This window comes from Babylonia areolata, chromosome 13 (assembly GCF_041734735.1).
Source record: "Babylonia areolata isolate BAREFJ2019XMU chromosome 13, ASM4173473v1, whole genome shotgun sequence".
Taxonomy (NCBI): domain Eukaryota; kingdom Metazoa; phylum Mollusca; class Gastropoda; order Neogastropoda; family Buccinidae; genus Babylonia; species Babylonia areolata.
This window is the reverse complement of record NC_134888.1, coordinates 36,721,067-36,743,024: the sequence shown is the minus strand read 5'-3', so window position 1 is coordinate 36,743,024 and position 21,958 is coordinate 36,721,067. Positions and strand designations below refer to the sequence as shown.

At 45.0% G+C, this 21,958-nt stretch overlaps 3 protein-coding genes across 3 annotated transcripts in view; 2 read left to right on the top strand and 1 right to left on the bottom strand.

Moving 5' to 3' along the window:
* The first annotated feature begins 1,775 nt into the window (after nucleotides 1-1,775).
* On the top strand, nucleotides 1,776-4,141 carry LOC143288756 (uncharacterized). Its single transcript, XM_076597383.1, has 3 exons — nucleotides 1,776-1,900; nucleotides 2,430-2,916; nucleotides 4,050-4,141. Exons 1-3 carry the CDS (start codon nucleotides 1,802-1,804, stop codon nucleotides 4,139-4,141), a joined length of 678 nt encoding a protein of 225 aa, XP_076453498.1. The 5' UTR covers nucleotides 1,776-1,801.
* A 26-nt stretch (nucleotides 4,142-4,167) lies between these two features.
* Nucleotides 4,168-6,635, top strand: LOC143288921 (uncharacterized). Its single transcript, XM_076597595.1, has 2 exons — nucleotides 4,168-4,210; nucleotides 5,858-6,635. Exons 1-2 carry the CDS (start codon nucleotides 4,174-4,176, stop codon nucleotides 6,490-6,492), a joined length of 672 nt encoding a protein of 223 aa, XP_076453710.1. The 5' UTR covers nucleotides 4,168-4,173; the 3' UTR covers nucleotides 6,493-6,635.
* Nucleotides 6,636-15,276: 8,641 nt separating this feature from the next.
* Nucleotides 15,277-21,958, bottom strand: part of LOC143288755 (uncharacterized) — a 42,713-nt gene continuing 36,031 nt past the window's right edge. The window contains exons 14-17 of the mRNA XM_076597382.1: nucleotides 20,887-21,087; nucleotides 19,762-19,995; nucleotides 18,648-18,896; nucleotides 15,277-15,618 (exon numbers count right to left, since the gene is read on the bottom strand). Coding sequence (XP_076453497.1) covers nucleotides 15,335-15,618; nucleotides 18,648-18,896; nucleotides 19,762-19,995; nucleotides 20,887-21,087 — 968 coding nt within the window. The 3' untranslated portion in view covers nucleotides 15,277-15,334. The remainder of the gene's footprint in view (nucleotides 15,619-18,647; nucleotides 18,897-19,761; nucleotides 19,996-20,886; nucleotides 21,088-21,958) is intronic.

The window sequence follows — 21,958 nt, the reverse complement described above, 5'->3', positions numbered from 1 at the left end:
GGATACTGCGGACGGAATGTGTTTATGTTGATTATCTGTGTGTCCAAACAACAATTTTTACATGAAAACAAACAAAAACGTTATCTATGTACACAGCAGTATCATTTGTCTCAACCGATTTCAAATACCGGCGTTTAAGACACACCATCAGAGACAAAGGGGGGAAAATATCAAACAGATATTGACCAGAAACACAACAGATACAATATACCATGTTAACAACAACAACAACAACAACAAAAGAAGGAAAGAAAGAAAAACATCCTCCGGACAAAACATGCCTGGGAGTTTTGACCCCACACAGTCAGTTCGCCCGCACTTTCTCTCTCAGTGAAGAGGACATACAGGCCGCTTCACTCAGATATCCTGACGCGGTGAAAAGAAGGGCCACCACTCGAAGAAAAAAGCTGCAGAACATCAGTGTTGGAAACCTGCGTGTCAACGGTGGCGGCTGGGTGTGTACGATAAACAGTACAGCTCTGTGGTGGAACTTTGACAGACAAGACAAGACAAGACAAGACGTGTTTATTTCAGGACACCCCCTTGGGGTAGGTGAAAAAAAAAATGTAATGTTCTATTTCAAGCCTCCAAAATTATTGCACCTATTTGTAACATTTTCATGATTTGTTGGACCAAAAACGAAAAAAAAAAAGAAAAAAAAAAGGAAGATGGTGGTACGTTAGTTTAGTGACTGATTCAGCATCAAAAATGAGTAAACAACGTACAAAATAAAAGAGTGGAAATCCACTGAAAATTGGTTACAACATCTACCGATGGTAATATCGTTTCACACATGCACGAAAAAATTGCCGGTAAAATAGGTGCAATAATTTTGGATGCTAAAATAGGACTTTACCAGTGAAAATGTTACGTATTTCATATAGTTAGACAAAACTAATACGAACATGAAAAACATGTAACATGATGCAAGGGTAGACCCTCAAGGTGTGACCAGCACTTTGGGTTTATGAGTAGGTGAAGTCAGACATCTGCTCCTATCTCTGATTTTTAAAATACTTTTTGAAGCAGATGTGATGTAGCGCGTATGGAGCAGTCGGCCCTCTTTGACTCATCCTTGAAACCGAAACTGCTTACAATCAGTTATGATAGTCAGTCGTTTTCGACTATGACCATCAGACTATCTGGGCTAGAATTTTATTATAGTACCCAAGTTACATCCCCACTCTCTCGGCCAAGAGGGTTTTAGGACAGTCGGCGTTGGGATGGTTCCCAAAGGCCAGCTGGCTCCCCAAGGCTGCAGCACTAAGAGCCAGTGCAATTTTGTTTTTACAATGGCCAAACGAACTGGTCGGCTGATAGATAGATATGGCATGCATTGATGGAGAGAGAGAGAGAGAGAGAGAGAGAGAGAGAGAGATGCGTCTTTTAAAACAATATGTGAAAGATTTTCTGTTGTTTGTGCTGGAAGTGATTGAGTACTTCTAAATTTATATGTATTCATAAGAAGGTTTTGTGAATATGCCGACATAAAGAGATGCTCATTGTCTGTCGTGGTAGGTAGCCAAAACTAAATATATTCACCAGAAGGGTTTGTAAATTCGCCGACTTAAACAGATGCACTTTGTCTGTCGTGGCAGGTATACACAAATGCATTCATTACCAAGAAAAATGATGAACAGTCGGGTCGGGTCAGCACCCTTTCGTTTCTGTTTGAGAATAATTAATGGAATTCCAAAAGATTTTCATTTTTGTTTGTTTAATGGTTTATTTGTTGTTGTTGTTTTTTGTTTTGTTTTGTTTTTCAATAGAAAAAAAAACAAATACTGCTATTCCATTTTCCATGGCTTCTAAGAGGAGTCATCTGGCTCAGAAGATGCCTTCCTTGGGTCGTCCCAGTGATGGGGTCATACTGCTGAATTACCAGGCTTCCAGCTCTGCCGTGAGACCCTTTATCCGTGTGTTTGTGTTTGTGTGTGTGTGTTAGTGTGTGTATTAGTGTTAGTGTTAGCGCGCGCGCGTGTGTTATGTGTGTATCTGTTTGTTCTGTGTGTGTGTGTGTGTGTGTGTGTGTGTGCGTGTGCGTGTGTGTCTGATGAGGGGTGGGGGCATTGTCAATGTGTTGCGTGTTCTTGTGTGCTTTGTCTCTGGCGTGTTATTGTAAAGTGCTTTGAGAATTTGAAAGCGTTATAAAACGCTATATAAATGCACTCATTATTATTATTATTATTGTTATTATTATTATTGTTGTTTGTTGTTTTGTTATTATTATTATTATTATCATTATCGTCATCATCATTTAATAATAAACTATTACGTATCATCAATCAAATTTATGTGTAGAAACAGTTTTTCCTTTGTTTGTTTGTTCTTTAACCAACAGAATCACACCAAAAAAACTTCTGTCTGTCATGAAGTCATACTGTTGTCTCACCATTGTCACGCAATTTCATATCCCTGCCGGAACCCAGGCCCCAAGAGGGACCAGCAGCAACCCAGACGGGGACGTTGGTGACGGCTTCGTCAACCCCATCTACGCCTCTTCCAAAGGTCAAGGTCCTCCTCAGCGGCAAACGCAAACCCCCTCCTCCTCCTCCCCCACCTCCTCCTCCTCCTCCAACGACCGCCAGCCGTCCTTCAATAACCTCTCCGCTCTCCGTCACCTTGACTTCGCCCCAGCCACCGCCTTCCCTGGCTTCAGAGACCACGGGGCCAAACCCCCGGCCAGCAGCGATCCTCGGGGATTCGAACCAGAGCACGGGAGGATGCAGGAGCCCGCGAGGAGACTTAAGGGGCGGAAGGGGAATGGGTCTGGTCCTGTGTTCGATTCTCAGGGCTCTGAAGAGGGGGAGTGGAGGAGGAGGAGAAGGAAGAGGGTTGTGTTTTACGCCGTGCTGTTGGGGAGCCTGCTGTTGCTGTGTACGGCGGTCGCGATGGCCGTCACACTGGGCAGGGACGGTAAGTCGGTCGGCGTGGGAGCGTTGTGTAGAGGTGGGGAAGTGGTGGTGGTTGTCGTGGGGCTGTTGGGGTGGATTTTTGTCGGGACAATGGAAAGATCAACGAGATTTTTACCTGTTAAAAATGAATAAAATGATAATAATCATAATCACAATTAAAAAAAAAAAAAAAAAAATTATGATGATGATGACGACAGTGATAAAATTTACTACTACAACTACTGATAATCGTAATGATACTACTACCACTACTATTACTACTACTACTAATGATAATAATAATAATGACCATTTATTCTTTACAAAAACGGGTATACGGACATACACTTGAGCACACATAATTTCTTATATTCACACATTCACATACTTACACACACACACACACACACACACACACACACACACGCACGCACGGACGCACGCAGGCACGCACGTATACATATGAGAGAGTTTTCTGATGGAGAAGTATTATATCACCCAGTGACAGGAGGGTAAATATCTTTTTTGTTTGTTTGTTTGTTTTCTCAAGGCCTGACTAAGCGCGTTGGGTTACGCTGCTGGTCAGGCATCTGCTTGGCAGATGTGGTGTAGCGTATATGGATTTGTCCGAACGCAGTGACGCCTCCTCGAGCTACTGAAACTGAAACTGAAACATAGCACATCATGTGAAAGCTGCAGGCTTACTTACCATGGTATATTTCAGTGTATGTGAAACACCGCAGTGTTCGCGTCGTTCCTTTCTTTCCTCGTTAGTGGGCTGGACTCCCGTGTTCAATCGTGTCCACGAGTGGGCTTTTACGTGTGTTTTTTTACCCTCCCATGTAGGCAGCCATACTCCGTTTTTCAGAGTGTGTACGCTGGGTATTTTCGTGTTCCCATAATTAATTCCACCGAACGCTGACACGGATTTCGGGATCGTTAACGGGCGTGTTTTATCATCTGCATGTAGACACACTCACACACACACACACACGCGCGCGCATGTACGCACACACGCACGCGCGCGCGCACACACACACACACACATAAAGGGGGCGGGGGTGGGGGGTGGGGGGTTCAGGCACTATAGCAGGTCTGCACATCTGTTGACCTGTGGAAATCGGGGAAAGCTCCACCCCTTATTTATTGCGCCAGGCGCCGATGCTATACCGGGATGGAACCCAGGTCCCTCAGTTTTAAAATCAAACATTCATACCCACTCGGCCACCGCGCCCCTCAAAACGTGAACTGACCTGTTGTGTGTTCAGATCCCCAGTCCATGCGGGCTGCACAAGGCAACACCACCCAGGAAAACAGTAAGTTCTTTCGTTCTTTCTTTCTGTCTATCTTCTTTTCGTCTTTCTTTCTTTCTTTAAAATCTTTCTTTAATTCCACATCTTTTTGCTTGCAGGGATTTTAGACCCATCGTATTCGCTTATAGTGGAACAAATTTGTGGTTGTCTGGACGCTAGTCGATGAGACGACAGACCAAGGTCCCGTGTGCAGCATGCATTTAGCGCTCGTGAGAGAACCCACGGCAACAAAAGGGTTTTCCTTGGTAGAATTCTGTCGAAAAGCCCACTTCGATAGGAAAAGCAAATAAAACTGCAGGCAGAGAAAAAAGAAAGAAAGAAGAATGGGTCAGTGTTAGCGACACGTTCTCCATGGGGAGAGCAGCCCGAATTTCACACAGAGAAATCTGTTGTGACAAAAAGAGTAAAACAAATTAAATACAAATGTTGTTATTTATATTAGTTCTCTGCAAAATCACGTTCATCCAATGTAATGTGTGTAAACTTCTACAAATTCGATTCACTGAGTCTGAAATTGTCACATTCACTACATAATGGTATGTATTGACGAAGTGCCTTTTTTATGTTGTTTTTCCTGTGTTTGATATCCAGATAATCCAATGAAAGTTGTAAACCACACATTTACACAATACATTTCCCGCCACAACACCCTTAGAGCACATGTCCACTCCTGTTTGTTGTACAAGTCGTTGGTGTCACTGTCAGTGTCATTAGCCTTTCCTGCCACTTTCTCTGGTTGTCCTTGTCAAGAGCGCTGCTGTTCTTGGGATGCAGTTCCATTTCCATTTTTGACGTAGTGTCTTTGACGTAATGTCCTTGAGACGTAACTTTTTTTCTCTCCCTTGTTTCTAGGCTGTGGGGTAATGCTGAGGTTGTGAGGAGGCGCTTCGTTTTTGCAAACATTGAAATGGAGAAACATACCCTGGAATCTAAACTTCAATTTTTCGGCTACTGGCTTCCCTCCCCCCCCCCCCCCTTCCTCCTGCGAAAACAGCCACATTCCCACTGCCCTTTTTCAGTTGCTTTTATCACACGAGCTTGTTTAACTCACTCAGTACGGCCAGTCCTCTCTTCTCCTTACACAGACCCCTTGGATGTGCAGTGGGTGTCTGAATGACCTTCAGCTTCCGTCGTCAGAATTGTGGTATCTTTGTCAACATTCACCTCTTCAGTATAAGAGCCTTCCGCTTGCAGTATTTTGATGATGGTAATTGGGGTGAAACGCTGTTAACGTCGTCTCTTTCGCCGTTCGTATGGAGAGAGTTAAATGGTGAATGGTTATTTCCATTGTTCTGCAGCCCCGAAAAGGCTTGAAGCAGGAAAGAAAGTGATATGACTGACAAGCCTTGTGTTGTGTTGTTGTTTTTTCTGGTGGTTTTATCCTTTGTCAGCCTGGCTCGGTCTGTTGGAGAAGCGACGCGTACATTTATTGGAACACGCACGCGCGCACACAACACACACAGCACGGCACGGCACACAAAGACAGAAGAAAAAAACACGTACACTCCCTGCCCATAACCGGTAATGCGCAAAATGGACAATTAGCGTTAGTGAGCACGATATATATATATCTGTGTGTGTATGTGTGTGCGTGTGTGTGTGTGTGTGTTATACATAATGAATATACACATTCCCTTTGTTTGACTTCAGCTCCTCCCATCACGGAGGCAAACCAGTCCACAGCGGGAGACATGCCAACAGCAGCAGCAACACTGACCACTGCAGCTGTCACGGCCACGGGGCATTCCGTCAGCCAGGACTGGAACACAGGCAACGCCACCCTTGATGGCCCACTTACCACTGCTGGTGGTCCACTTACCACTGCTGGTGGTCCATCTACCGCTGTTGATGGCCCACTTACCACTGGCAATGTCCCATATACCACTGACAATGGCCCATTTACCACTGCTGATGACCTATCTACCACTGACGATGGCCCATTTACCACTGCTGACGGCCCACTTACCACTGCTGACGGCCCACTTACCACTGACAATGTCCCACACACCACTGCTGATGGCGTGTTTACCACTGCTGATGACCTATCTACCACTTACGATGGCCCATTTACCACTGCTGATGACCTGTCTACCACTGCTGATGGCGCATTTACCACTGACGATGACCCACTTACCACAACCACTGTGTTTGAAGTCCCGACTACCACTGACAAAGGACCGGTCACTACTGAAACAACGACCACCACAGAATACACACCTCCCATTTATTATCTTGATTTTGATTATTATGATGACCGTGATGATGATGCTGATGATTATTGTTAGTTCATCGTTAGGGGTCACCTAAACCCACTTCCCTCCCTTCAAGCTTCAGACATATGTTCGTGACGGAAAACTATCCGTTCCAAAAGAGTCATTCACATTAACTGCAAGCAACTGATTCACAGTCACCCCTACAAGGTGAGAAATAAAACACTCCCATGTTAAAAAGTACAAATTTCAGTACAAGTTTCAAGGAGGTGTCGAAGCGTGCGCGCGGGATGGTCCATACATGCTGCTACGCTACATCTGCTTAGAAATAAAATGGGGGGGGGGAAGTGGGGACAAGGTGCGGGGGGTGGAGTGGGGGGGGGGGGGTGATGCCTAACCAATCCTATATGCACAGAGACTCGTCAGGCCTTCAAAGCCTACAATAGGTATGTAAAGAGGATTCAGCTAGAAACGAAAGGAAATAAACAAAATAAACGAATAAGTACATACGTTGAAATATAATTTAACAACAACAACAACAACAAAAATGAAGGCACAGGGAAGGAAAATGATTTAAATTGTAAGTGCAAGCAAGAAGGTATCAGAATAACCATGGCTGAAAACGTGTTTTTAAAGTCATCAAAATATACCGCTTGTATTAGAATTTCTGAGGCGGCGGAATAGTTATTTCTGCACATTTGAGAGTATGTGTTGACCATTAAAAAGACAGTATCTTGATAGAACCGTGGACAAGAATAGATGATTTTTTAAATTTTTTGAATTTTTTTATTTTAGACTAGAACGATGACCATTCGTTTTTTTCGCTGGCAACAAGGAGGATACACTGCTATTTATAGAAATCTGTCTCTGTTTCTCTCTCCAGCTGTATATCGAATCTATTTATCTATCTGTCTGTGTGAAAGTTTATCCTATAGTCTTATTCATCAATTCGATCTCTTGCAGGCATTAACGATGTCTATACTTTAAACATGTGTGACGGTGATTATCCTTTCAGCCTGTAAGCTAATTAAGTTTTCTCACTTCAGTTTATCAACATGTACTGGTCTTCCTATATTTGAGTACACATGATGATGATGATAATGATGGTGTGTGTGTGTGTGTTGATACCAGTGATACCCAGGTCGAATAAAAGTTGTAATGTTGTAATGTACTTAATACTGCTATTTATTGATTTGTTATATATTATTGAAAAACCTCATGAGTGGTCGACTCCCACTTGACTGAAATAAAAATGAATGTGTAATCAGAAATCACAGTCTTTATCTAGGTTGGCCTACATTTTTACCACCACGAAATAAAACTACAGTTCAATAAAAACTGGATTTTTTTTTACCATCAGAAAATAAAATATATATACTAGCTTGCTAGAATTGATTTTGTGTGTGTTTGAGGAGGACATTTTGTACTGTGTAAGTGCGTGTTTAAATATACACTTAGGAGTATGTTTCAGCACTTGGATTTAGTGGATATATAATGATGGACAGATTAACAGACAGACAGACAAACAGGGTACGAGTTCTTTCACTCTGTGGTACCACTAAAGTGTATATACATGTGTTTGTGGTTGTGACAGTGAATGAAGAACAAGACAGAAAGGTGGATTCTCTCCCCCCCCCCCCCCAACCCCGCCCCCCCTCTCCCTCTCTCTCACCACCCCCCTCCCTCCCCCCCGTGTGTGTGTGTGTGTGTGTGTGTGTGTGTGTGTGTGTGAGCTTGTGTGTGTGTGTGCACTGTGTACATGTGTGTGTGTGTGTGTGTGTGGATGCATGTGTGTACGTTTGCATGTGTGTATACTTCTGCGTGTGTGTGCGTGTGCGCATGCGCACACGCGGAGACAATCAGTAAACTCAAAGCGCAAACACGTACATTCTGTGAATATGTAAATGAAGAGAATAAAAAAAATAAAAAGCAATATACCATTTTAAAAACAGTACTATTTCCAATGAATGCTGATACACCAACACCAACACTAGCCAATACTCATACAGCACGATCACGCGCGCACACACACACACACACACGCGCGCGCGCACTGCTCATTTTACTACCTACCAACTACCTTCCGCCACCTACCTTCCCCTGTGGCCCCACCTTCCACCTCCGCCCCAATCCCTCCCACAAATACACCAGCCCCCATCCACCCCTCTCCTCTTTGCGAACAGACGTAAAATTGACGTACGACAACAGCAATGCGCATCATCTCATGCCCACATGTCGAAGTGTCAAACGATCCAGCTCGACTTTTATTGCAACAATTTCATGGATAGACGGCAAACACAAACAAAAAACACCAAAACAAAACCAAAAAAGCCTTATTTCTCTCCTTTTTTTCCAGACCTAAATATTAAGCAGTCAATTTTCATGCAGCCAAGTGCTCAGCTGGCTACTAACCGTAGTTAACTCACAGCACATATCGTACAGCAGACGACAGTTTCACTGAAGTGACGGTGTCCAACCTTTGACATGAGGAGGTAACTCCTGTGGCGTAACACTGTTCAGAATCGAAATTGAAACGTAAGCATCCACCGGTCATGTTCCCGAGGTGCTGCTCTCGAGCACACATCGCGTGTCGCACACAGTCATTTTTGTAACAAAGTTCAGCAAAGATGTCAGGTGCATATGTGGAGAACATATTTCTAGCAACCATGTAATATTCGAATGTCAGAATCTAAAATGTTTTTTTGCCAGACTTCACCAAAAGTTCTTTTGAATGTGTTATTAACAATTCCAGTATGTTATTTGTTATTGCAGAAGGTTTGCTGCATAGTCCTATAGGACATTTGTTATAGATGCTATAGTTGTTTGATGTTGGCGTTTATAACGTTTCCATTTTTCCTAGCGTTGTCTTTCCCTATTCACCCTCCACACATACACACACTTTTACCCCTCCCCCTCTCATAGCCCCTACCCCCACGGTGGGTTTTTTTTTTTTTTTTTTTGACAACAACACACAGTCAGCTGCCTAAAATTCTGCTGCATGGTCTTTTCTCTTCATCTCTTCTTATCTCCTCCTAACTATTGTAAATAAAACAATAGAAAAACCCTCATGTGACTGGCCTCTACATGTTCCTGGCCTGCGCGTGGATCTTTTCTATCCTTTAACCCTTTCACTGCCAAACTCGCATTCATGCAGCAGCTAGGACCCCATGTCACTGAAGGGTGACCAGATCACGTGTCTGTTATCCATAAACCTACTGCTCTAAATGTTCGGTGGTAGGATAGGCCATATATTCTACACATCACAGGGGGAATCCCCAGCTGTTCACAGACACCATAATTTCTGTGTTTATAGTATAAGGGAATTTTACACTCTAAATTGACTGACGGTGAACGGGTTAATACAGTAAATCAGTAATTCTTTTGTACCGTCCCCTTTATGAAAAATACCACTCGGCTACATTCATATAAGCTTATTCTGCCACGGAAGGCAGAAGAATACTCAGAACCTCATTTGTTCTTATCTGTTCACACCTTACACAGCTGAACATGCGAAAATGTTCGGTCCGACATTAATTTGTCGAAACACTTCACAGAGTAAAATCCAAGCAATTGCGAGGTTTTGGGCTGTGCATTTCCTCATATGCGTTCGTGGGCTGCAACTCCCACGTTCACTTCAAATGTACCAGTTGGCTTTTACCTGTCCGTTTTAGTCCTACCATGTAGGCAGCCATACTCCGCTTTGGGAGGAGTCTGTGCAACATAGCTAAACATGGAAATGTTACATTCATCGATGCACTTTACAGAGAATTACATGGAATCGAAATGTTTTGTCTGTGCACTGAACAGAGATAAACATGGAAATGTTGCATAATATGTCAACGTTTGAAAAACGCATGGAATGTTCATGTTTCGTCTGAACATGAACACAGACAAACACACGGAAATGTTCACGTAACTTGTCAGTGCACTTCAGACAGACAACACGTGGAATTTTCATGTTTTGTCGGTGCACGAACATCGCTGAACACATGGAAATATCATTCATTTATTTGCCGATGCATTGACCTTGACAAACACTGCATCGCAATCTGTATCGTTTGTGAACTCAACACTTGGAATTGTGAAATTTTCTTTGTGTAGGTAAGCCTTACATTTTAACATGCAATATGAACTGTATTGTCTGTGTACTTAACATAAAAAAAACACACACGTGTAATTGTGATTTGTATTGTCTGTGCATTTAACAAACACATGAAAATGTTATGTATGTCGCCTATGTATTCAACATCGACAAACATAAAGAATTATCAACAGTAGGCTACCCTATTGTCTGTGCACTTACCATATACAAACACGTGGAATTGCGATCTGTACCTATCGTCTGTACACTTTATACCAACAAACACGTGAAAATCGTACTTGTAGTGTCTTTGCACCTGCCATAGACAAACACGTGGAACTGTGATATGTATTGTATGTACATTTGACATCAACAAACATATGGCAGTGTGATGGTTTCTTTGTGCCCATTGAACACTAAATGGACTAGTTTTCATTTGGCTGGAATAATTCAGTTCAATAGCGTTTATATATAATGACTTTCTTCACTGACGTCATTCTCACCATCTCGTCAGTTGTGCCACTGACGCAAGTCGCTGGTCACGCGAGTCTTGTAAGAAAAAACAACGATAAAACAACAACAAAAACAAAACAAAACAAAACAAAAACAAGAGAGGCAAGGCCTTCAAGACTCACTTGTGATAAATTAAGTCCCCTAGCATTAATTACAGAGTAATTTCCCTTTTTTACTATCTGCACCAAAACGTTTGCAAAATAAATAAAAAATTCCATGCTTAGCAAAAGAAGTTCCTGTTTGAACAAAAAATGATAATAATGACTCCTCTTGTTGTTGTGTCAGAATAAGAGGTCAAAGTGCCAAGTTTAGAGAATACAAAAAATATAAATATAACAGTAAATGCAGTTTGCATATAATTAGGCTTCTTTTTATTTTTTTTGTGCCCATCCCATAGGTGCAATATTGTTTTAAACAAGATGACTGGACAGAACTGAATTTTTCCTATTTTTATGCCAAATTTGGTGTCAACTGACAAAGTATTTGCAGAGAAAATGTCAATGTTAAAGTTTACCACGGACACAGACACACAGACACACGGACACACACACACACACACATACACACACAGAGACAACCGAACACCGGGTTAAAACATAGACTCACTTTGTTTACACAAGTGAGTCAAAAACAAAAACACCACGACACACAGAGAGCGTTTCTTGAAATGGCTGACATGAACAGGAGAGACAGTGGTCCATTTCATGATAATTTTTTTTCCAGGGAAAGGAGAGGGTATTTTTGCAAGACAATATGACACACGCTACGACATGTGACACACACTCACACTGAACAAGTGAACCATGGCGGGCTCTCTGTGTGTCCATGCGGCCCATTATCGTGATAAACTGATCCATTATTGTTATAAACAAAAGTGACCCACTGTCGTTATTAACATATACAAGAGTGGCCCAATATCGTCATAAACATAAACAAGAGTGGCCCACAGTCGTTATGAACACAAACGACAGTGGCCCTTTATCGTCACAAACACTAACAAGAGTGGCCCAATATCGTTATATACATAAAAAAAGAGTGTCCCAAAGTAGTAATGAACACAAACGATAGTGCCCCATTATCGTCACAAATACAAACAAGAGTGGCCAATTATCGCCATAAACAAGAGTGGCACATTATCGTCACAAATACCAACAAGAGTGGCCCATAATCTGTCTCAATCACAAACAAGACTGGCCCCTTATCGCCATGAATATAAGCAAGAGTGGCACATTATCGTCACAGCCACAAACGACATTGGCCCAATGTCGTCATAAAAGCAAACAAGAGTGGCACATTATCGTCGCAGCCACAAACGACATTGGCCCAATGTCGTCATAAAAGCAAACAAGAGTGGCCCATTATCGTCAAAAACACTCGAAAGAGGCCCGTTATCGTCATAACCACAATGACAGTGGCCCAATATCGTCATAAATACAAACAAGAGTGGTCCGTTATTGTTGTGAACAAGGGTGTCCTGTTTTCTTTCCAAACAAGACCAGTCCATGTTCTTTTATATAAAAACAACTGGCAAGTCATCATCATAAACAGGAACAAGAGTGGCACATTATTATTGTAAACAAGGGGGATGGGGGGTGGGGGGGGGGGGCATTATCATTATAAACAAGAATGGTCCATTTCCTCATAAACAATAATGGTATATTGTCTTTAATAAAAAAATAATAATAAAAATAAATGATTTTTTAAGTGGCCAAATATCGTTATAAACAGAAACAAGAATGGCCCTTTTCGTTGTAGGTATAAAGAAGAGTAATCCATTATTGTTATAAATAGAAACAGGAGTGATCACCATTTCTGTATGTGTATCACCAAGAGGGGTCCATCATTGTTATAAGTATAAACAAATAAAGCTTATTCTGATCAACAACAACAAAGAGTATCCCATTATCTTTATAAACATGCACAAGAGTGTCCCATTATCCCTATAAAGAGTGATCCATTATCATCATAAACGAGAGAGGCTCGTTATCCCTATAAACAAGAGTGGCCCATTGGTCTTGTAAAAAAAAGGGGGTTACTCATTAATTTATGTCTGTGAGTTGTTTGTTAATGTCTTGTTCATAGGGCGCATACTGCCCCCAAATTCGCACGGAGCGCATACGCAATGCTCTAAACAATGTCAGAGGTGTAGCTAAACAACTGGTTTATTATCATTGTTGCTGTTATGATTATCGTCATCAATAGTAGTAATTTCTATCATCATCATCATCATCATCATCAGAAGTAGTAGTCGTAATACCATTGTTATTCATAATCCACTAATAAGCTTCGTAATCCTGAGTCGCTGGACGGATAGAAATAGCAGTTACAACAACAACACCAACACACACACACACACACACACACACACACACACACACACGTTTTTCACGTGCCAACATAATTATATACACTGCCAAGCATATGCTTTGCCATGCCTGATACACGTCTTATGCGTGCTACCAGAGACTTCAACTGTCCAGAGTTCAAATCCCCTAAAGCTGCAACACGGGTCATGCTGAACATACATAAAAAGAGACGCTTCATAGAAAAAAACAGAGATACCTCACAGAAATACCACAAGCTAACTTCCTCAAGCAACAGGCAGACTCTTTGGCTGGCCACAGGTTGAAAGTCAGCGTCTCACACAATACGACTGGTGAAATTTTCACTTCCAGCGTTCTTCACACGACCCAATCGTCTTTGTTTTCTCATTAAAAAAAAAAAAAAAAAAAGATCACAGGCTTCTGTTGAGAATTGCAGTGTTTCATATCATCAGCAAGTCTTCCGTTTTCTAATAGCATGTCATTTTGTCATTTTTACGAACTTCTCGCATAGATTCAACTCTAATATCAGAATCGTTACTCTATGAAAACCAGCGTCAGATAAGCAACACTTTGATTCCAAAGAAACCATTAATTTAAAAAAATCTCTGCAACATTTCCTTTCAGCACATTTTCTTCGGGGAAAACGGTGTTTACGATGTTTCCATTCACACACGAAAAACCCCACTGTTTTTAGATTAAAAAAGAAAAGAAAAAAGGATGCATGCATGTATATCATATGTATGCGTAAATATAATACGCATGTATGTATGCATATAAACACGACAATTTCTGCCGAGAGCAAAAAGGTCATCTCCACAGTCAGCGGTATTTTGGCCAACACTTGAAGTGTCAGTTGCACGACTCTGACATAAACTTTTTTTTTTCACGTTGCCATCATCAGTGGAAGAAAACACGTCGCACAAAATATTGTCAGGCGTTAACACGACCCGCTGGAGATGGCAGGTCCAGAGCGAGTTAACGACGTCTTGGCTTTCTCCATTGAGTCATGTTTGTTTTGTTGTTGTTGTTGTTGTTTATTCAGATCTGGGGGCTTGGTGTGGATATGAAGGAATCACTTTGGCCTTTCGCCTTCTCTGGGGCTTACACTTCTTCTTCTTCTTTTTCTCCTTCGTTCGTGGGCTGCAACTCCCACGTTCACTCGTATGTACACGAGTGAGCTTTTACGTGTATGGACATTTTTACCCCGCCATGTAGGCAGCCATACTCCGTTTTCGGGGGTGGGCTCGCTCTGACCGCCAACTAGAGACGTAGCTGGAGGAGTGTTTCAGTTGATACCATGCCTTTCTGTTTCTTCAGCCTGTGAGGACGAGCACAGCGGGAACATATGCGAGTATGGAATATTGTGTGATGTGATGGGAGAAAAGCACAGAACTCAATTGTCAGCAGTCATACGGCAGGGGGCAGTTTGATTCTGTGGTCCTAACTCTGCCAGTCTCCAGCCAATCATGTTTGATAGAGAGGGTGATGTGGAGGGGGCGGGGGGCGGGGGGCAGTTTGATTCTGTGGTCGTAACTCTGCCAGTCTCCAGCCAATCATGTTTGATAGAGAGGGTGATGTGGAGGGGGCGGGGGGCGGGGGTCGGGGGAGAGGAGAGAAACACTCAACTCGGTTGTCAGGACTCATACTTTGGGGGGCAAAACTCTGTGATCTTTCTTCAGCCTGAGAGAAAGAGCAGAGTGGGAACATTATTTTGTGAACAGGCAGAGAGGGAGAAGGGTGCGGTGAGGAGTGCAGGGGTGAGCACAGTGGCCCCCAATCGTTAGCTCTCACACTTGGAGAATCTGCGACAGTCAGTTAGCCAGTGAGAAAGAAGGGAGCAGAGTGGGGAACATTTGCGAACAGGAAGAAAAATAAAAAACGACAACAATTGCTTGATGTAATGGAAGGGGGGTGGGGCAGAGACAAGAAACAACAGACCTCAGCTGTCAGTCAGTCAGTCAGGTCAGTCAGCAAAGCACTCACTCACTCACTCTCATCATCACACTTCGGGCGGCTCAGTGACGGCCGCCAGGATGAAGGGGGGGATGGAGGCGGAGTTGCGCGTGACGCAGGTCTTGGCCGTGTCGTAGTACAGGAAGCCCGGCGGGCACTGCGAGAAGACCAGGGAGCGCTGGTCCAGGCAGTACACGAAGGCACGGGAGACGCGACGACCTGGCGGGATGGTGTGAATCCCGTCCGGCACCCTCCGGCAGCTGGGGATGTGGCTGTAGCAGTCCCGGCACGTGCGGTACCTCGTGCCCGGGCAGTACGAGGAGTACTCGCCTGTACAGAGAGATATAATACAGTCAGATGGTAGTCTGGTATCAGTAAAGTGAGAATCGGTAAACAAACCAGGGAGTACTCGCCTGTACAGAGAGAATTACAGTCAGATGGTAGTCTGGTATCAGTAAAGTGAGTATCAGTAAACAAACCAGGGAGTACTCGCCTGTACAGAGAGAAATACAGTCAGATGGTAGTCTGGTATCAGTAAAGTGAGAATCGGTAAACAAACCACAGAATACTTGCCTGTACAGAAAGAGACAGTTGGATGGTAGTCTGGTAACTCAGCTTATATCACAGATTGACATAAGCTTACAGTTGGTCCATCAGCAGAGAGAGAATTGTGTGATCAATGGCTTCTCCACTGCAATGGGAAGTCATTTAAAGCTTAGTCTTTTGTGGAGGACTGTGAATCTGAAATTAGGAGGCAAGACTGCACTGGCTCTTAGTGCTGCAGCCTTGGGGGCTAGCTGGCCTTTGGGAACCACCCCAACGCTGACTGTCCTTTTTTAAAAACCCTCTTGACCAAGAGATTGGGGGTGTAACTTGGGCAAGACGCTCTCCACTATAATCATATTCTAGCTCACAAAGTCAGGACTGAACATGCCTCCTCTGCTGTTCCAGTGGTCATAGGTGAACACCACTGACTATCACACATCAGTAAAGTGAGAATCGGTAAACAAACCAAGGAATACATGCCTATACAGAGAGATAGTCGGATGGAGGAGGAAGACAGAATAAAAAAAAATATGCCAGCTTTCTATATATATAAAAAAAGAATACAAAAAACAAAAACAAACACAAGTCATTGCGTTAAGTATGATTGTCAGTCGTCTCCGACTATGACCATCAGAACAGCAGAGGAGGCAACTGCTGTCCCAACTATCTGGGCTAGAATTTGATTATAGTGCAGGGCGTCTTTCCCAAGTTACATCCCCACTTTCTCGGCCAAGAGGGTTTTAGGACAGTCGGCACTGGGATGGTTCCTAAAGGCCAACCAGCCAGTGCAATCTTGCCTCCTAGATTGAGAGTCATTGTCCTTCATGAAAGACTAAGATGTAAGTATTTGACTTCCTACTGCACTGGAAAACCATTGATCATACAGCACTCACTTTGCTGTTGGCACAACTGTAAGCTTATGTCAATATGTGTTATAAGCTGAGTGTTGGGCTATGCGTTGTGTAAAGTTGGAACAAAAGACTTCAACAGAGACAAGGAGCAAATTATTGTACAAACAATCACACTGACTGTAAACGAAAAACGTTGAAAAACGTTGAAAAAAAATGCATCAGTCAAATGAGAAGCTTTATAATTAACAACAACAACAACAACAACAACAACAACACACACACACACACACACACACACACACACACACACACACATTTTTAACACTCCATCAACACGAGCCCCCTTCCCTCCTGCCCCGCCTCCCCCCCCCCCCCCCCACTGCTGTTGCTAACTTTATCCTACACACCCATCACCCCCCCCCCCCACCAACCCTTCACCCCCCCCCCCCACACACACACACACACCCCGGACTCCGACCACACCAACCCTTCCTGTTGCCGACTCTTTGTCCTACACATCCATCAACCCCCCCACCCCTCTCCACACCACACCAACCTTTGCTGTTGCCGACTCTTTATCCTACACATCCATCAACCCCCCACCCCCCTCCACACCACACCCCCCAGACTCCGACCACACCAACCTTTGCTGTTGCTGACTCTTTATCCTACACACCCATCTAACACCCCACCCTCACCCCACCCCCACTCCCGCCATCCCATCCCCAAACCACCATTCCCAGCCTCCCCCCCCCCCCTCCGCCCTCTCCCCCCAACACCCACCGCAACCCCATCCCCCACCAAATCAACTTACATTGGTGCAGCGGTTCCTTCCTCCTCCCCCCACATCCCTCCCGCCAACCCTCCCAACCCCCAACACCCCCCTACCCTTTCCCCACCCACAAAAAAGCGACCCCCCACCCACAATGGAGTTATGGCCTAGAGGTAACACGTCCGCCCAGGAAGCAAGAGAATCTGAGCGCACTGGTTCGAATCACGGCTCAGCCACCGATATTTTCTCCCCCTCCACTAGACCTTGAGTGGTGGTCTGAACGCTAGTCATTCGGATGAGACGATAAACCGAGGTCCCGTGTGGAGCATGCACTTAGCGCATGTAAAAGAACCCACGGCAACAAAAGGGCTGTTCCTGGCAAAATTCTGTAGAAAAATCCATTTCGATGGGAAAAAACAAATAAAACTGCACGCAGGAAAAAATACAAAAAAATGGGTGGCGCTGTAGTGTGGCGACACGCTCTCCCTGGGGAGAGCAGCCCGAATTTCACACAGAGAAATCTGTTGTGATAAAAAGAAATACAAATACAAAAAAACCCAATCAACTGACATGGGTGCAGCGGTTCCTTCCTCCCCCCCTCGACATCCCTCCAACCCTTCACCCCCCACGCACACCTTTGCCCTCCTCCCCCCCCCCCGCCCCCCAACCCCACCATCCAATCAACTGACATTGGTGCAGCGGCTCCATGCTGAGAAGCAGCCCCTTTACCCCACCTACCACCTCCTTTCCAACCCCCAAACCATCCTCCCACACCCACACCCCCAATCAGTTGACATTGGTGCAGCGGTTCCTTGCTGACTCTCTTCACCCCTCTCCCCACCCCCCCCACCCCCCAACACACACACACACACCACCACCACCAACCACCCTTCCTGTGAGCAGTTTGTTATGTTTCTTCTGTTCGAATGAATGAGACTGCAGTGCACTGGTTTCCATTACATGTTACATGTAATTGTCAGTTCTGGCTTATAGCTTAAACACCTTCCCTGGGGCCAAAGCTTTAACAAAAAAAAAACTAACAAAAAAACTGTTCAAACTGTTCAAACCTTGCTGTTGCTGACTCTCTTCCCCCCCCCCCACCCCACCCCACATATCCCCCCCGCCCCCGACCCTCTCCCCCTCCCCAGCCCCCCCCCTGCCCCCCCCCACCACCACCCAAATCAACTGACATTGGTGAAGCGGTTCCTTGCTGCGGCCACAGCCGGCGCCCCTGGCGACGTTGAGGAAGGAATCACAGCGGCCCGTGCGGCGGTTGAAGAGGGAGGGGAAGCGGCACTCGGACAGGTAGGGCCTGCCCAGCAGCCCCGGGGCACGCTGCGAGCAGTTGTAGAAGCGGGCACAGTGCCCGGGGTCGGGCACCACGGCCTGGGGTTGGCGCTGGCACAGTGACGCCGGGTTGGAGGCGACCGTGTCCAGAACTGGGTCACGAAATCAAGAGTTATGCTTTTTGTTGTACTTTTTTTTGTAGAGTTTTTTTAAATTTTTTTTTTAAGGACCTGCTGGAGCCAGTTGCATTGCTTGGTTCTAACGTTTTGACAGTTACACGTGACTAAATGCCTACGTTGACCGAACTACGCCATTGGTCAGTTCCATACTACACACAGTTAGTAGCGGGTTACGACCATACTAGGCTCTTCCGTCCGAGCAATGCAGCTGGCTCCTGGACATTGTTTCACTGCCATTGACAATATTAATATACATAATCATATGAACAGAAAAAAGGGTGTTAGAGATAGAAAAGGGAGAGAGAGGGTGGCGAGAGAGAGAGAGAGAATGGTAGAGAGAGAGAGGAGGGGGAGGATGGAGAGAGAGAGAGTGGGACACACACACACACACACACACACACACACACACACACAGAGAGAGAGAGAGAGAGAGAGAGAGAGAGAGAGAGAGAGAGAGAGAAACACACACACAGACGTAGAAGAAGAAGAAACAACAACAACAGAGATGACGAGAATGATATTAGTGTGGAGGAGGTTGTGGAAGAAGAAAAAGAAGAAGTAGAAGAAAGAAAGAAAGAAAGTAAGAAGTAACAACAACAACAACAACAACAACAGCATCAACGACGACGACAAGGACAACAACAACAACGACGACGACGACGAAACGGTAACAGCAAAAAGATGACGAGGATGATAATTTTGAGAAGAAGAAGAACAAGAACAAGAAGAATTTAACATTAAGAACAAGACCAACAAAAAGACCAACAAGACCAACAAAAACAACAACAGCGGCAAACAACAACGACAACAACAACGACAAGAAGGAAACCACACTGACTCTGATCCAAGGAACGGCCGCACGTGTTGGTCACGGGATCGAAGACAGACCGAACGCAGCGGACAATGGCCATGGTCCGTTCTGCCCGACACTTGACGAACCAGGGGCTCAGCAGTCGGCCCGGGTAGGGTCTGTCGCCGTCGGGCTGACCGCCGCAGCTCGGGTAGCGCTTCTCACAGGCCGGGCACCCGGCCTTCTGATGGTCGGGGCACTTCCTCAGAGAAGCGTAGTCACCTGGGAAATATAATTCTACCCAATGAGAAGGCGCCGCTTTCAGAAACATGGTTTGAGTGTGCGCGCTTTGCTATCTGGGCATCAGTTCGTGTCTTAACTCGTCTGGGCGTCGGTCGCTTCTATCACAGCTCGCGTCACTCGGTCGTTGCGAGTTTTTTTTTTCGCGAAACTGCTTTCAGTTTGAACCTCTTAATGGAATACCTGGTGAATGATAGCAGTATAAAGTCTCTTGGAGTTCATTCTTTCTGAACATGGATGTGTCTGTTACCTGTGCTGTTTCCTGGATAACATGGATATATATACTTCTGTGTTTGTAACAGACATTTTCGTGATAGCTCTACCATTACTGATACCAGACTGGCGCCCTTGCTCCGCGAGGCTTATTACGAGCTTTCGCACATGTCAAGCCCTACCAAGGCTTTCCCTCAGGAAGGCGTAACGAGGTGGGAACTATAACTATACAGGTGTTGAAGTGTGTGTGTGTGTGTGTGTGTGTGTGTGTGTGTGTGTGTCTGTGTGTCTGTGTGTGTATGTGTTGTGTAGAGGAGAAAGGTGTGTGTGTGTGTGTGTGTGTGTGTGTGTAGAGGAGAAAGATGTGTGTTTGTGTGTGTGTGAGCGCGCGTGCGTGCGTCCGTGTTTGCGTGTGTGTTCAAATGCGTTACGTATATGTGCATGTCTTTGTATAATCACGCATGTCTGTCAACAGGTCTGTCTATATAGATCTGTATCTGCATATGCGAATGTCTGTCTGTGCCAGTGCCTGTGTCTGTATCATGCAAACGAGAGCACACTGCGTTTGTGCCGTCCCACCCCACTACCCCCAAACCCCCCACGCCCCTCCCCCCCCCCTCACCCCTACACACACCCAACCCCACCCTCCTTTGTCCTCACAGGGCACTTTGGGTTCGTAGCGGGCTCCGCAGCGCACGTGCTGGAAGGGCCGGCAGTGTCCGCTGGACACCAGCTGTGGGTAAGGACACTCCCGCTCCAGAGGCGCCGTACCGGGCTGCCGGCAGACGATGTAGCGACCGCAGTGAAGCGGGTGGGACAGGCGGGTGTTGGGGTGGCGGAGGCAGAAGTGGAGCGTGGTGTCTGTATGGACATGGCGAGAAAAAGGTAGACATGTGGCAACAGCTTTAAAAAAAAAAAAAAAAAAAAAAAAAAAAAAGACACGGGGCAAGTTACTTTGGTTGGTTGGTTGGTTGGTTGGTTGGTTGGTTGGTTGGCTGGTTGGCTGGTTGGTTGGTTGGTTGGTTGGTTGGTTGGCTGGTTGGTTGGTTGGTTGGTTGGCTGGTTGGTTGGTTGGTTGGTTGGTTGTGTCATTGTGTTTCATGGTGTTAGTAATTACAGCAGCAGCAGCAGCAGCAGCAGCAGCAGCAGCAATAGTTGTTGTTGTTCTAGTATAAGTAGTAGTAGTAGCAGCAGAAGTAGTAGTAATAGTAGTAGTAGTTGTTGCTGCAGTAGCACTAGCAGCAGCAAAAGTGGTAGTCGTAGTAGTAGTAGCAGCAGCAGCAAACACACGCACGCGCCCATACACGCACGCACCCCTCCAACCCTTTACCCCCTCCACAACTATATCACTTTATAATCTTCTCTCTCCTTCGTTGATAACTGCATGTGTGGAACTGCGTTTATTGTATGCATTGTTCACTTCAAGTTAACAGTTACGCATACTGTATCTTTCGATGCAAATACGCACATTGAATAATTGTGAATCTCGTACACTGTTTATGTGTTTTACACCACAAATTAACCACTTGCAGGCTTGCCACCCGGTCTGTGACACACAGCCGACAGATCTGGAGAAATCTGTGTGTCGGTGCCCCGTTGAACGACTCTTCGGGGAGAAGAGGAGGAGGAGAAGAAGAAAAAGGAGGAGAAGGAGAAGGAGGAGTGGGAGGAGGAGGAGCAGAAGAAAAGGAAGAAGAAGAAGGAAGCAGAGGAGGAGGAGACGAAGAAGAAG